At 37.2% G+C, this 14,549-nt stretch overlaps 1 protein-coding gene across 2 annotated transcripts in view; it reads right to left on the bottom strand.

Annotated features, from left to right (window-relative positions):
* The window catches only part of LOC107562147 (PHD finger protein 21B-like), an 83,866-nt gene that overhangs the window by 36,155 nt on the left and 33,162 nt on the right, over positions 1–14,549 (bottom strand). For both annotated transcript variants that reach the window (XM_016246729.1, XM_016246728.1), the window contains exon 2: positions 12,538–12,759. In XM_016246729.1, the coding sequence (XP_016102215.1) occupies positions 12,538–12,759 (222 nt within the window). The remainder of the gene's footprint in view (positions 1–12,537; positions 12,760–14,549) is intronic.

Genomic DNA, 14,549 nt, shown 5'->3' with positions numbered 1-14,549 from the left:
CACTCACATCGTTAACACATCCCTTCACACTGGTGTTTTCCCCTCAGCATTTAAACAGGCTCGTATAACCCCACTTCTTAAGAAACCCACTCTTAACCCAACTCTTTTAGAGAACTACAGACCGGTTTCCCTTCTACCTTTCATTGCAAAAACACTTGAATGATTTGTGTTCAACCAAGTCTCAGCCTTTCTCACACAGAACAACCTTCCTGGACAGCAACCAATCTGGCTTCAGAAGTGGACATTCGACCGAGTCTGCCTTGCTTTCAGTTGTTGACATCTGCTGTTCATGCTAACCAGCCGAACAGGACAGAAGAGCCAGATTAATTTCCATGAAGTGGTTCTTCTAACTGTGCTTTTCAGGGAACTGAAACAAAAACTGGTACACAAACATGCTCTTGGGATTGACTCATTTCATGGCTCATTTTGAGTCAGTCATTAAGTGGCGATTCAGGTGATGACTTTTGTTTTAGTGAGGTAGTTTAACTCATTTATTGATCAAAATAAATCCGTGGATCAGTGGGTTGGAAGACCGATCGGTACAGTTATTTCTTTATACTAATTTGTACAAGTTTGACTGATTTATTAACCCTCTGAAACATGATCACACTGGTGTCATTTGAAAATTCAAATCTGCATATGAAACTGCATTAGAAACAGTAAACCATTCGATATCGTCTCTTATTATGATACAAACATTCAAATAATCACTGAAGTAACTTGCATAAAAGTTCATAGTTTGGATCTGACGCTGATGTCTACAGTATCAGTTAAAAAATAAAAAAAAAACGTTGAAATCGCATATTCTCTGAGTAGGTACTTTTTCTGAATAAACTCTTACTTTGCAACTATTTAAATAGTATGTTCTATGTAGTATATGTACAGGCGTACTACATTAGTCACATTGCTACTTGATTTTACATTTCAATTAAATAACTCTTTTCATGTTTGCACTAATCACTTTATTTCAAATTTAAACCATATTCCTTTAAGGAATCAGATACAGTATATATTGTTGTTGATTGTGATATTGCCATAAATACACATTTTTCCTTATTCCGGTGCAAAAATATCTACAGGTTCTATGACAATATTAGTTCTCTACTTTTCTCACATACCCAAAATAACCAAAAACCTGTACATGATGAAACCAAAATAGCTCTTAACACAGAAGTTCTTATAATATTAATAACATAAAAAAATACATGTATATATATTTTACAACTCAACAATGACTTGTCTATTCCTCTCACTAGTGGTTCAGTACCAGCAAACACCACATGGAGGCACTGTGAGCAGTTAAAATACTATAGTTAATAAAGCCACTATCTTCAGAACTTTGGCCTAAGAGGAAATGAGAGATGAGTGTTCTATAAATGGAGAGGGAAAACTACAGTGCACTACAGTTGGACCAAATGCATATACATTACATTTTTTTCCCACACAGACTTAAATTAGCCCTTTGCTGAAAAGGACAGCAGACTTCAACCATGGAGACAGACAAACAAACAACTTTAAAAAGCTAACATTAAACTAACATGTATTATTTTACAATATTGAAAACTTGTGTCGCATCAAAAAAATCAAAAATATGATCTTACATGCCAGCTGAACCAGGATAGTAATAATCTTTTGGAAGTGAAATGAAGCAGTCAAAATGTGTCATCAAAACACCCCTTTTCTCTCCACATATGTAGACGCTGTGTAATTCGATTAACACTTGACACTTGCCGTGTCACTGGTGTGTGGGAGTTATTAGTGATGCTTTTTGGACTGGCGTGTGCTACTGTGCTGTTAGTAGGGCAGTACCCCAATGCTGACTTACCGGGGCATAAACATCGGCACAGAGCCCAACTCCATTTAGGTGGTTGGAAAGCCTCTGTAAGGCTACACTCGATACAACTGATGGCAACATTTTGAGGCAGTCTACACTGGAAGCGTCAAAGATGCAGATCATGTCAAAACGCTTACTAACACTGATGAATGGAAAAGAAGGCACAGGGGTTTTGAATTTGAACTTTTAATTTGACACAGTGTCTTAAAGACTGCCATCTAGGACATGTTTACATGGAAAAACAACTGAAAAGAAGTGCAGTGAAACACAAAAATGCATTTCGGGCCAACCAACCCTAAACCTTTACATGGGTTATTGTAAAATAGCAACAACAAAAAAAAACATTTTATAGTTAAAGCAACACCATGTAACATTTGCTCACCGTTCCCCCATCTGGTTGATAAGCGCAATTGTCTGTTACCAGTGTCGTAAATACTATCGCTGTATAAGCTTGTCCGTGGGCAGCGCAATACACATGAATTTGTTGAGCAAGCTGACGAAACCGGCGAATGGAGAAACCTCGTTTGGAAACTACACTCTTAAAAATAAAGGTGCTTCACGATGCCATAGAAGAACCTTTTTGTCTAAATGGTTCCAGAAAGAACCTTCAACATCTGTTTCACAAAAGGTTCTTTGTGGTGAAAAAAGGTTCTTCAGATTACAAAAAGGTAAGAAAGAGATGGTTCTTTAAAGAACCTTTGACTGAATGGTTCTTTGTGGAACCAAAAATGGTTCTTCTATGGCATCGCTGTGAAGAACCTTTTGAAGCACCTTTATTTTTAAGAGTGTATGTTCACCGACCAGGTAAAGTAGCCCGTGTTACACTATGTTCTACTAATATCATTACACATTTTTATTTAGTGTTACTCCAGAATTGGAAACTACAGAGACAAAAAGAACGGTAGTATGTTTGCCTAGTTTTTTGCTCGCATAGTTCATATGTAGCATTGTTTGCAAAGGGTGTCATTTGTATAATAGAATAAAATGTTGTCCGCATAATCATGTAGCCATAATGTCCATAATAGCCTATACATCAGACACTGTCATAAGTTTAAAAGGCTGTAAAGTAACAGAGCCTTTTTTATTTGAATAACCGTTCAGACGTGAAGTAGACTGGGGTATTCGTTTTTGGATCTTGGGTGTCGAAAACAGACATGGTACACATTGCGTTGGTTTTGAGACTTGCATATTAGATAATTTCGTCTTATAATTAGCTGTTGGCTAACTCCACCCAGGCTACGAGTAAAATATGTGACCTGCTTTACGTATGCCGTAAAGCAGGTCACACTCTTCCGCTGGCAGGGGATGGGCGGGGCTGTGTGTACCAACCCGAACTCGAAGAGTGTGGTTCTAGCGGCTAGGAGGCTGCTCAAATTAGCAGTGGCAGTAGAATTTGTCCGGTTAAAGGCACACTATGTAATTTTTTGCCACTAGAGGGCACGTATTGAAAACAAACAAAGAAACAAAGGCATAGTTAGATGACGCCGTGACTGAGTGTGGAATCATGGGAGTTGTCGTCTTTATCCCCAAAGCCGATGCAATCTGAGGGGACTCAGGCAGAAATCATGTTCATGGATGAGCTAATGTATTAAAGATTTATTAATGTCGTAGTATGAAGCAGAGTGAGGCGGAAAGCCATCGAAGTGAAACGAGGCCGCTGAATGAGCGCGACAAACGGCTCGAAAGCAGCGGAGCTTTTATTATGCCACAGTCGACCGCTTCCGCTCCTTCCGGAAAGCAGCGGAAGTAAGCAGTGCTGTTTTATCATACTAGATACGTTTGAAAGTTCTGTTATAATGCTACTCTGCCTAATAAAATGCATAACATATTAAAGTGTCTTTGGTGTTTCCATGTTTTCTACAAAACAAAACTGGAAATCGAGGGGTTATGAAGTCACTGGCAGGCGACACAATGACACTATGGACACGGTTAAAATTGCTTATTTAAACATTCTTCGAAACATTTGGGATAATGTAAGTACACAAGTCAGCAAAATATATAAAACTGTTCTAGTGGTTTTTGGATATTTTAATTAAAAAATCTGTGCCTTTAAGAGGTAATTTTAGAGACATTATTTTAAGGTAAAAAAAACGACATAGTGTTGCTTTAATAATAAGATGCTCTTTCCTTGTCCCTATCTATTAATTCATTTAAACATATATATAAAAAATATAATTCATATATAAAATGACTTAAAATACACCTTCATAAGAAAACCTTATGTAAGTTTATGATATTTTGCATTGTTTATTATAATTTGTATAATTTCATATTTAAGCATGTCAAACCAAAATCATATGGTGCAACCAAAAAGCAAAAAATAAATAAAATGACATACAACATGAAACATGAAATTATATCATAGAGCAGACCCTCATGGGCAACTCTGGTGCTTGAGGGTCACTGACCAGCACAGTTTAGATCCAAGCCCAATCAAACACACCTGACAGTTATTTTCAAATAATCCTGAAGATTTTGCTAAGGTTTTTAAATGTGTCAAGGTCAATTACATATTTTTGACTTTTTTTTATGACAAAACAAGGTTAGTTCAGGTTGTAAATTGTCATGTTGACTCACCAAATATTTATGATATTAAATATAATGAATTAATAATTCATTATATTTGTCCACAATACTCTTTAACTTGAAAATAATAATGAAGATTAACATTTACATTTAATCATTTTACAGACGCTTTTTTCCAAAGTGACTTAAAAATGAGAAATACAGCAAGCGATTCATCTTGAGGAAGTGATAAAAATGAGAAGTGCTCGCAAACATTGAACAGAATAATAGAAATTAGAACAGGGAGGGATATAACTCTATCTTACTCTGGCAGACTTTAAAAGCACCTAATATACCGTATATGCACACAGATGAACATGAAGTGATTTTATGTCATTTTTTGAGTCACAAAATAGATGTTATTGTATGTTGGCCATTTGATAATGCCTAGAATATCAAAATCAACTGCGGGCGGCAGATCCTTTTCCTATTTAGCACCCAAACTCTGGAATAACCTACCTAACATTGTTCGGGAGGCAGACACACTTTCCGCTGGCAGGGGATGGGCGGGGCTGTGTGTACCAACCCGAACTCGAAGAGTGTGGTTCTAGCGGCTAGGAGGCTGCTCAAATTAGCAGGGGCAGGAGAATTTGTCCGGCTAAAGGCACACTATGTAATTTTTTGCCACTAGAGGGCACGTATTGAAAACAAACAAAGAAACAAAGGCATAGTTAGATGACGCCGTGACTGAGTGTGGAATCATGGGAGTTGTCGTCTTTATCCCCAAAGCCGATGCAATCTGAGGGGACTCAGGCAGAAATCATGTTCATGGATGAGCTAATGTATTAAAGATTTATTAATGTCGTAGTATGAAGCAGAGTGAGGCGGAAAGCCATCGAAGTGAAACGAGGCCGCTGAATGAGCGCGACAAACGGCTCGAAAGCAGCGGAGCTTTTATTATGCCACAGTTGACCGCTTCCGCTCCTTCCGGAAAGCAGCGGAAGTAAGCAGTGCTGTTTTATCATACTAGATACCTTTGAAAGTTCTGTTATAATGCTACTCTGCCTAATAAAATGCATAACATATTAAAGCGTCTTTGGTGTTTCCATGTTTTCTACAAAACAAAACTGGAAATCGAGGGGTTATGAAGTCACTGGCAGGCGACACAATGACACTATGGACACGGTTAAAATTGCTTATTTAAACATTCTTCGAAACATTTGGGATAATGTAAGTACACAAGTCAGCAAAATATATAAAACTGTTCTAGTGGTTTTTGGATATTTTAATTAAAAAATCTGTGCCTTTAAGAGGTAATTTTAGAGACATTATTTTAAGGTAAAAAAAACGACATAGTGTTGCTTTAATAATAAGATGCTCTTTCCTTGTCCCTATCTATTAATTCATTTAAACATATATATAAAAAATATAATTCATATATAAAATTACTTAAAATACACCTTCATAAGAAAACCTTATGTAAGTTTATGATATTTTGCATTGTTTATTATAATTTGTATAATTTCATATTTAAGCATGTCAAACCAAAGTCATATGGTGCAACCAAAAAGCAAAAAATAAATAAAATGACATACAACATGAAACATGAAATTATATCATAGAGCAGACCCTCATGGGCAACTCTGGTGCTTGAGGGTCACTGACCAGCACAGTTTAGATCCAAGCCCAATCAAACACACCTGACAGTTATTTTCAAATAATCCTGAAGATTTTGCTAAGGTTTTTAAATGTGTCAAGGTCAATTACATATTTTTGACTTTTTTTTATGACAAAACAAGGTTAGTTCAGGTTGTAAATTGTCATGTTGACTCACCAAATATTTATGATATTAAATATAATGAATTAATAATTCATTATATTTGTCCACAATACTCTTTAACTTGAAAATAATAATGAAGATTAACATTTACATTTAATCATTTTACAGACGCTTTTTTCCAAAGTGACTTAAAAATGAGAAATACAGCAAGCGATTCATCTTGAGGAAGTGATAAAAATGAGAAGTGCTCGCAAACATTGAACAGAATAATAGAAATTAGAACAGGGAGGGATATAACTCTATCTTACTCTGGCAGACTTTAAAAGCACCTAATATACCGTATATGCACACAGATGAACATGAAGTGATTTTATGTCATTTTTTGAGTCACAAAATAGATGTTATTGTATGTTGGCCATTTGATAATGCCTAGAATATCAAAATCAACTGCGGGCGGCAGATCCTTTTCCTATTTAGCACCCAAACTCTGGAATAACCTACCTAACATTGTTCGGGAGGCAGACACACTCTGTCAGTTTAAATCTACATTAAAGACCCACCTCTTGACACTATGGACACGGTCCGTGTCACTAGTTAAAATTGCTTATTTAAACATTCTTCGAAACATTTGGGATAATGTAAGTACACAAGTCAGCAAAATATATAAAACTGTTCTAGTGGTTTTTGGATATTTTAATTAAAAAATCTGTGCCTTTAAGAGGTAATTTTAGAGACATTATTTTAAGGTCGAAAACGACATAGTGTTGCTTTAATAATAAGATGCTCTTTCCTTGTCCCTATCTATTAATTCATTTAAACATATATATAAAAAATATAATTCATATATAAAATGACTTAAAATACACCTTCATAAGAAAACCTTATGTAAGTTTATGATATTTTGCATTGTTTATTATAATTTGTATAATTTCATATTTAAGCATGTCAAACCAAAATCATATGGTGCAACCAAAAAGCAAAAAATAAATAAAATGACATACAACATGAAACATGAAATTATATCATAGAGCAGACCCTCATGGGCAACTCTGGTGCTTGAGGGTCACTGACCAGCACAGTTTAGATCCAAGCCCAATCAAACACACCTGACAGTTATTTTCAAATAATCCTGAAGATTTTGCTAAGGTTTTTAAATGTGTCAAGGTCAATTACATATTTTTGACTTTTTTTTATGACAAAACAAGGTTAGTTCAGGTTGTAAATTGTCATGTTGACTCACCAAATATTTATGATATTAAATATAATGAATTAATAATTCATTATATTTGTCCACAATACTCTTTAACTTGAAAATAATAATGAAGATTAACATTTACATTTAATCATTTTACAGACGCTTTTTTCCAAAGTGACTTAAAAATGAGAAATACAGCAAGCGATTCATCTTGAGGAAGTGATAAAAATGAGAAGTGCTCGCAAACATTGAACAGAATAATAGAAATTAGAACAGGGAGGGATATAACTCTATCTTACTCAGTCACTGGCAGGCGACACAATGACACTATGGACACGGTTAAAATTGCTTATTTAAACATTCTTCGAAACATTTGGGATAATGTAAGTACACAAGTCAGCAAAATATATAAAACTGTTCTAGTGGTTTTTGGATATTTTAATTAAAAAATCTGTGCCTTTAAGAGGTAATTTTAGAGACATTATTTTAAGGTAAAAAAAACGACATAGTGTTGCTTTAATAATAAGATGCTCTTTCCTTGTCCCTATCTATTAATTCATTTAAACATATATATAAAAAATATAATTCATATATAAAATTACTTAAAATACACCTTCATAAGAAAACCTTATGTAAGTTTATGATATTTTGCATTGTTTATTATAATTTGTATAATTTCATATTTAAGCATGTCAAACCAAAGTCATATGGTGCAACCAAAAAGCAAAAAATAAATAAAATGACATACAACATGAAACATGAAATTATATCATAGAGCAGACCCTCATGGGCAACTCTGGTGCTTGAGGGTCACTGACCAGCACAGTTTAGATCCAAGCCCAATCAAACACACCTGACAGTTATTTTCAAATAATCCTGAAGATTTTGCTAAGGTTTTTAAATGTGTCAAGGTCAATTACATATTTTTGATGTCAGTTTAAATCTACATTAAAGACCCATCTCTTTAACCTGGCTTACACACATCACACTATAACATTTCTATAGTTCTAATCCGTTAAAAGATTTTTAGGCTGCATTAATTAGCCGGAACCGGGAACACTTCTCATAACACCCGATGTACTTGCTTCATCGTTAGAAGAATGGCATCTGAGCTAATATTAGTCTGTTTCTTTCTTATTCCAAGGTCACCGTAGCCACCCAAATCCAGTCCATATCCAGATCGGATGGTCCCTGCAGTCACCCGGATCCAGTACGTATCCAGCCCAGATGGTGGATCAGCACTTAGAGACGACCTCTACAGCCCTGAATGTCAGCAGAGACCCATGTCAACTAGACGAACCCTAGAGACAGATCCCATGTGAAGACCTTGTCGGCCATCGGCTCAAGACCACGAGAACCAGAAGAGTCCTCTGCTCAATCTGATGTGCGTTGCAGCCTGGAATAAAGCCACACCTTGCTGGTTTCATCAGGCCAGAGGAGAACTGGCCCCCCGACTGAGCCTGGTTTCTCCCAAGTTTTTCTCTCTCCATTTCTGTTACCGATGGAGTTTTGGTTCCTTGCCACTGTTGCCTTTGGCTTGCTTAGTTGGGGACACAATTTCTGGCAACATTGTTGACTTGACTGCACAGACACTACCGGAAGAGAACTGAACTGAGCTGGACAATGACATTTAAATGTACTGTAGTCCAATCATACAAACTTTGGTAAAGATGTTGCCAATTCTTATAATAAAACTTTAAAAAACCCTACAAACTACAACTATTTGCTTATTGTTTTATCCTTGTTGTTTTTGTAGCTTGTAAAACTGCATCATATGGTACATGTGTGCTGAAATTATGCTGTTAGCATGTGCATCCACGCCGGACTACAATCGACTTATTATCCGGCTCCAAATGACTGGCCAGGTGGTCTGAGATGTCTCCCCCCTCTCGTATTCATCAACAAAACAAAAAGGCTGTGATTGGTTCTCCTCCTCCAGTGTGATGGGTGTTTTAGGGTTTGAATCAGTGGACAGCTGGGAGAGCTGAAAACAGCTTCACTCTCCCAAACAATACAGCTATAAAAGGCAGTAAAACAATCCCAGCGTTCCAGCATGAAGGAGGGGGAAGGGAGAGAGAAGGGGGAGGAAGAGTGAAAGAAGCAGTGGAGGGGGTGACTACTCATGCGAATAAAGAGTCTCTTCTGTTGGGAAGGTCTTTGCTATTATTTATAAAGACCTGCACCAGGACACACTCCAACCAGAGCATATCTGATGTAAACAACAAGGCTACGGGTGACTGTACAATATTTTGGAACACTGTACCTGTTTGCCAAACGATGAAAATGCTTTGTTTTCTGAAGTTTGAGGACAAGAGTATTTCAGTTATTTCAACAAAATAGTATGATAGTACTGAGTGGCAAAAGTACAAATGTATCGCAATACTGTACTTTGAGTGTGTCCAGTGTTGTATGATCTCAGAGTAAATAAAAAAACTTTTTTTTTTGTCTGTAGACGTTTGTGGACAAACATATTTTTAATGTTTTGTTGGCTGAACACAAGACAACTGACAACAAAAGGCAAGACAGTACTGTGAGTGAGTGAGTGAGTGAGTGAGTGAGTGAAGAACATTATGCCAATACCTTTGGGTCGAGTCTTAACTAAAAATTAAAAATACAATATTTTGTTTACAGAAGTTGCACGATTAATTGGAATAAAACTTCACCCGTTTTTTTATTAAAGAGAGTAGGGCTGGGTATCGAGTTCGATACTTTTTAGGCACCGACCGAATTGCCTCGATACCATCAAGTATCGAAAAACGTCTTGTCGTTCGGTACCAAATTTCGATACCTAAGGGGTTAATCTCATCAGCGCAAGTGAGCCAATAAGCCTGCAGCACTAGCTTAGTGCACCTAACTAGGTGCGTTCGACTAGAAGAGGTGCAGCGCAGATCGTTCATCCGCGAGAGCGATTCGAAAGCGCACGGAGCAGTCTGCTCACTTTAGCTCTTGTGGTACTGTAATACAAGTGAGCCAATAAGCCTGCAGCACTAGCTTAGTGCACCTAACTAGGTGTGTTCGACTAGAAGAGGTGCAGCGCAGATCGTTCATCCGCGAGAGCGATTCGAAAGCGCACGGAGCAGTCTGCTCACTTTAGCTCTCGTGGTACTGTAATACCACCAGTATAGAGTAGCGCGGGAGCTGCGTGGAGTTCCGATCATATGCAGATGTCCGTTCATACTAACGTTACACGACCGAAAGCGCGTAGTCATGCAAACTGTAGCATCATGCTACATAAGACAATAAATAAGATTTATATTCTGCTTTTACGCAAAACTCACTTTAAACCACCATCGAGTGTTTGTAATAACTTCCGATTGCCGTCTAACGGGGCCGGATTTACGCATTGCTCAAGACATTGAGCAAATAAATATATCAAACAATAGGGTAAAAAATTACAAACTATTTCCATCTCTTCCACCTTTTTTATGTAGGCTACGGAAATCACGCTTTCTTTCTCCCAGTCTCTCTCACAGACGCAGACAGAAGTCAAGCTATCGGTATCGATATCGAAAATTTTTGAACGATACCCAGCCCTAAAAGAGAGCCATGTATATGTAAACCATGCATTGTCACAGCTGTGTGTTTATTGTCTTCATGTTTAATCAGTTTTTCTCTTTATTTTTAATTTAGCTACAGCAATAGCTCAATGTCTGCATCCATATTAGGGATCTCCTGGAGCGTCATAAGATACAGTATATTACTTCTGTGAGGCAATTTTGGAATTTCTGCACTAAGGCACCTTTCAGCTTCCAGTATGAATGTAATATTACATGTGTTTAGCACTCAATAAAGCTCACACCAATCTATTTTGGGTAAAAATAGGAAAAATACAATTTCTCTCTAAAGTAATTTGACGTAAACATGACAGAATCCAAATGAGTACACTTTTGGATGAAAAGGGACATATAGTAGATTAGTAGAGGACTCTGAGAAGTGTACAGGGCTGCATTTCTCAAAAGCCTCATAAGCTAAGTTGATTGTAGAGACCATTGGTAGCAATGAATCTATGATCTATTTAGGCTTACGGTGCTTTTGGGAAATGCAGGCCAGGAGTTTTTTTCTCAGTGGATGTATAAGAGGCTGACATTTCCTATTTAAGGCATGGACTTCTGACCTCCTGGCAAAAATTAAGAAATATTTTATCATAATAATATAATATTTTGTAATAAAACCTTAGACCTTTCTAATGATTTATAGTTATAGGCCCCTCTATGTTCACAGGTCACCTGCAGTTTTCCATAAAATTAAAGTTTTCTGTAAAATTAATTATTATTATTAAATACCCTGATTTTATTTAATAGTGAAACAGTAACATTTCTTATCTTGTTTATTTTTATTTAGTAATAACAATAGCAATCATTCTTATTAGTCATTGATTTATAAGCACAATCCCAATTTTTAACCAGAAAAAAAAAAAATTCTGTCTACAAACTAGGGCTTCACAATTAGTGGAAAATTTTCCCAAAAGGTCACACAGGCAGAAGTACCGACCCAGTGTTTACAAAGCAAACGTGCAAAGAAAGTCAAACGCTCTTTACAAAAAAAGGTAAAACAACAATGTCGGACGATTTTGAAGTTGGAGGAGAAAATGAGATGGACTTTTTCACCCTACCCTACCTTTCTGAACCAGAGTATACAGACGAAGAGCTACATTTACTATGCGTGACCTTTCCAACGTGATTACATAATGTGTGAATTTGCAGACGTGCATCGCGTAGCTAGTGCAAGATGTGCATTTGTGGTTCAAAAGTAAATACACTTTTATTTTGTTTAGAAAATGACGGATCGTTTCACTAGATACCATTTAAGTCCATTATATGGAGAAAAATCCTGGAATGTTTCCCTCAAAAACCTTAATTTCTTTGCGCCTGAAAACAAGAAAGACATGAACATCTTGGATGACATGGGGGTGAGTAAATTATCAGGAAATTTTGATTCTGGAAGTGAACTAATCCTTTAAGTGCACACTTTGTGCAAGGGGACAACACTTCCAGGCAGAACTGACCAACACTGAGAAGGCCACATGGTTGAATGTATCATCGGTCAATGCATGATGTTGTACATTACTGTAATAATGTTGTGAGGTTGAGGGTCTGTTCCTGTTTCATGCTGAACTATTTCAGAATGCTGTTGTATATCTGTAGAGGTTGTGATGGCAGTGCTTTGGATGAGTTTATTGTATCTGTGGCTGGCTGATGTTCGTAAAGTGTTGAGTAGTTGTACCTGTGAGCGGCTGATGTGCTGTCCGGCGGGTATTTGGAGGTTCATGGGGGACGTCTGGAGTGTCTCAGAACTCAATGCCTTTTGTCCATTAATGTGTGCCGTCACCATGGAAACGGGAGTCTTTGCTGGCACCACAGAGATGGCGATGCTCTGGCTGGGCGGCTTGATGAGGGTGAGGGGCTTGGCGGCCGTACCCACAGGACAACTTCTGACAGCGAGCTTCTGTCGCACAAAACACACAAACAGCAGCAGGTCATTAACCCTGAAAACACTGATAACCTCAAGACCTCTGCAGTGGATTTAAACTTTAATGGTAGATCTAACAGGACATTTGTCTCCAGAGTTTTCTTTTCGAACCAGCGCAATTCATGTCAGTTGTGTACACGCATGCTAATTGTCATGCATAATCAAAGTATTTGCCCAATTTCCAGCGCACAGCAGCTCGTACATAACGAAGAGATGAAATATAAAATGCGAGGCTGCTTTGATTCTTGTTCGTGCTCTTGCATCAGCTCAAGTTCAGGGACTCAGATTTAAGCGTGCACTTTAATGCAAGTGTGTTTTTTTGTTGTTCAAAGTCTTCTTCCATTTCCCTCTCATTTACCTTGGGAAATAATACAGCACATGATCAAACAGTCTTTAAAAACAGAAAGTAGAGCAACATTCACTTTCATGTGTGCTGTGTTGAGTCAAGCACACTGCAAATAAAATTCTTAATCAGTATTTCTGTCTTTTTTCAAGTAAAACAAGACAAATTAAAATTTTAATCAAAAATTGAGATATTAAGATAGATATTAAGACTAATTTTAGAGAATAGATCAGGTCATTTTTGTTATCCTTTCAGCATTTTTATGCATAAACCTAATTTATTCATATATGTGTTATTTTCAATTCATCTTGAATTAATTCAAGATATATTCTTTGAAAACAAATATTAATTATCGCATGCAGCTTTTCTACACAATGAAATGTATCTTGTTTTAAAGGTCCCATATTGTCAAAACTGAAATTTCCTGGCTTTGATCATGATAACTGAGGTCTAGGTTAGTGCTGGGTGGTATACCAGTTCATACCGAATACCGGTGTTTATTTTTGTTATGATATGAATTTTTAAAATACCGCAATAAAATATGTCACTTAAACAACGTTCGGAACGCGACACTGTTTTAAAGGGGTCCCTTTTCACTGTTGCACTGTGGTGAGGGAACAGCTGTATGTGTTACTAAGCGTGAAAGTTCAGAAACTGAAGCTGTAGAACTAATAGAACATGCTGACACAGAAGAACTCATCCACAATATCCACATTGACCGCCACAAATATCCACCGCCCCCTGCCATCAGCTCCTGCATCTCACACACACGAGTGCGACTTTAGCACTAGATTTAGCAAATTTCAGACCCTTTTAGCTGATTTTTTCCATAGAATATTCATACTGACAAACCTAGCGACTTTTTGGATAAACCTTAGCTATGGCTCAGTTGGAAGATTTCGCCAGTGCTGTCCCGCGAACGCGAGGTCTGACTTTCCCGGACAAGTGTCACCTCTCTCGGCGTCTGTTCTGTGCAGTGAGCGGCAGAGAAGCAACGCATTCAGTTGGCCGCACCGCAGCCGACTCGTCAATAAATGAGTACAAAACAGCGTTTCCTAGCACCTGTCGCTTACTGATTGTTTGGAATTATTAATATGTGCTTGGTTCGTCTGTTAATATCGCATGCACTTTTTTGTTTGTTGTTTTTTTTAGTTTGTTACTCAGACGCAGGCAGTGCGCTGCATGAGACAAAAAAGTAATATAGCCAAAACAACCGCATAGTGCATAGCATAACTTTAGTGTAGATGCATGTTGATTTTATCAGACAATGCCAGGATTATAAATTAGAGTGACTCCTGGTTAACATGTATTAAAAGGGGTCGTGTTTAGCCACTATTTAGTGTGGTATTTTTTGACAATATTCACTCATCATGACAGTAAAATAGGTCAATATACTGCAGTATTTCCTCTCTCAATCAGTAGA

The sequence above is a fragment of the Sinocyclocheilus grahami genome, unplaced genomic scaffold (assembly GCF_001515645.1).
Source record: "Sinocyclocheilus grahami isolate Dianchi unplaced genomic scaffold, SAMN03320097.WGS_v1.1 scaffold809.1, whole genome shotgun sequence".
Classification (NCBI taxonomy): domain Eukaryota; kingdom Metazoa; phylum Chordata; class Actinopteri; order Cypriniformes; family Cyprinidae; genus Sinocyclocheilus; species Sinocyclocheilus grahami.
This window is presented reverse-complemented; position numbering and strand designations above follow the sequence as displayed.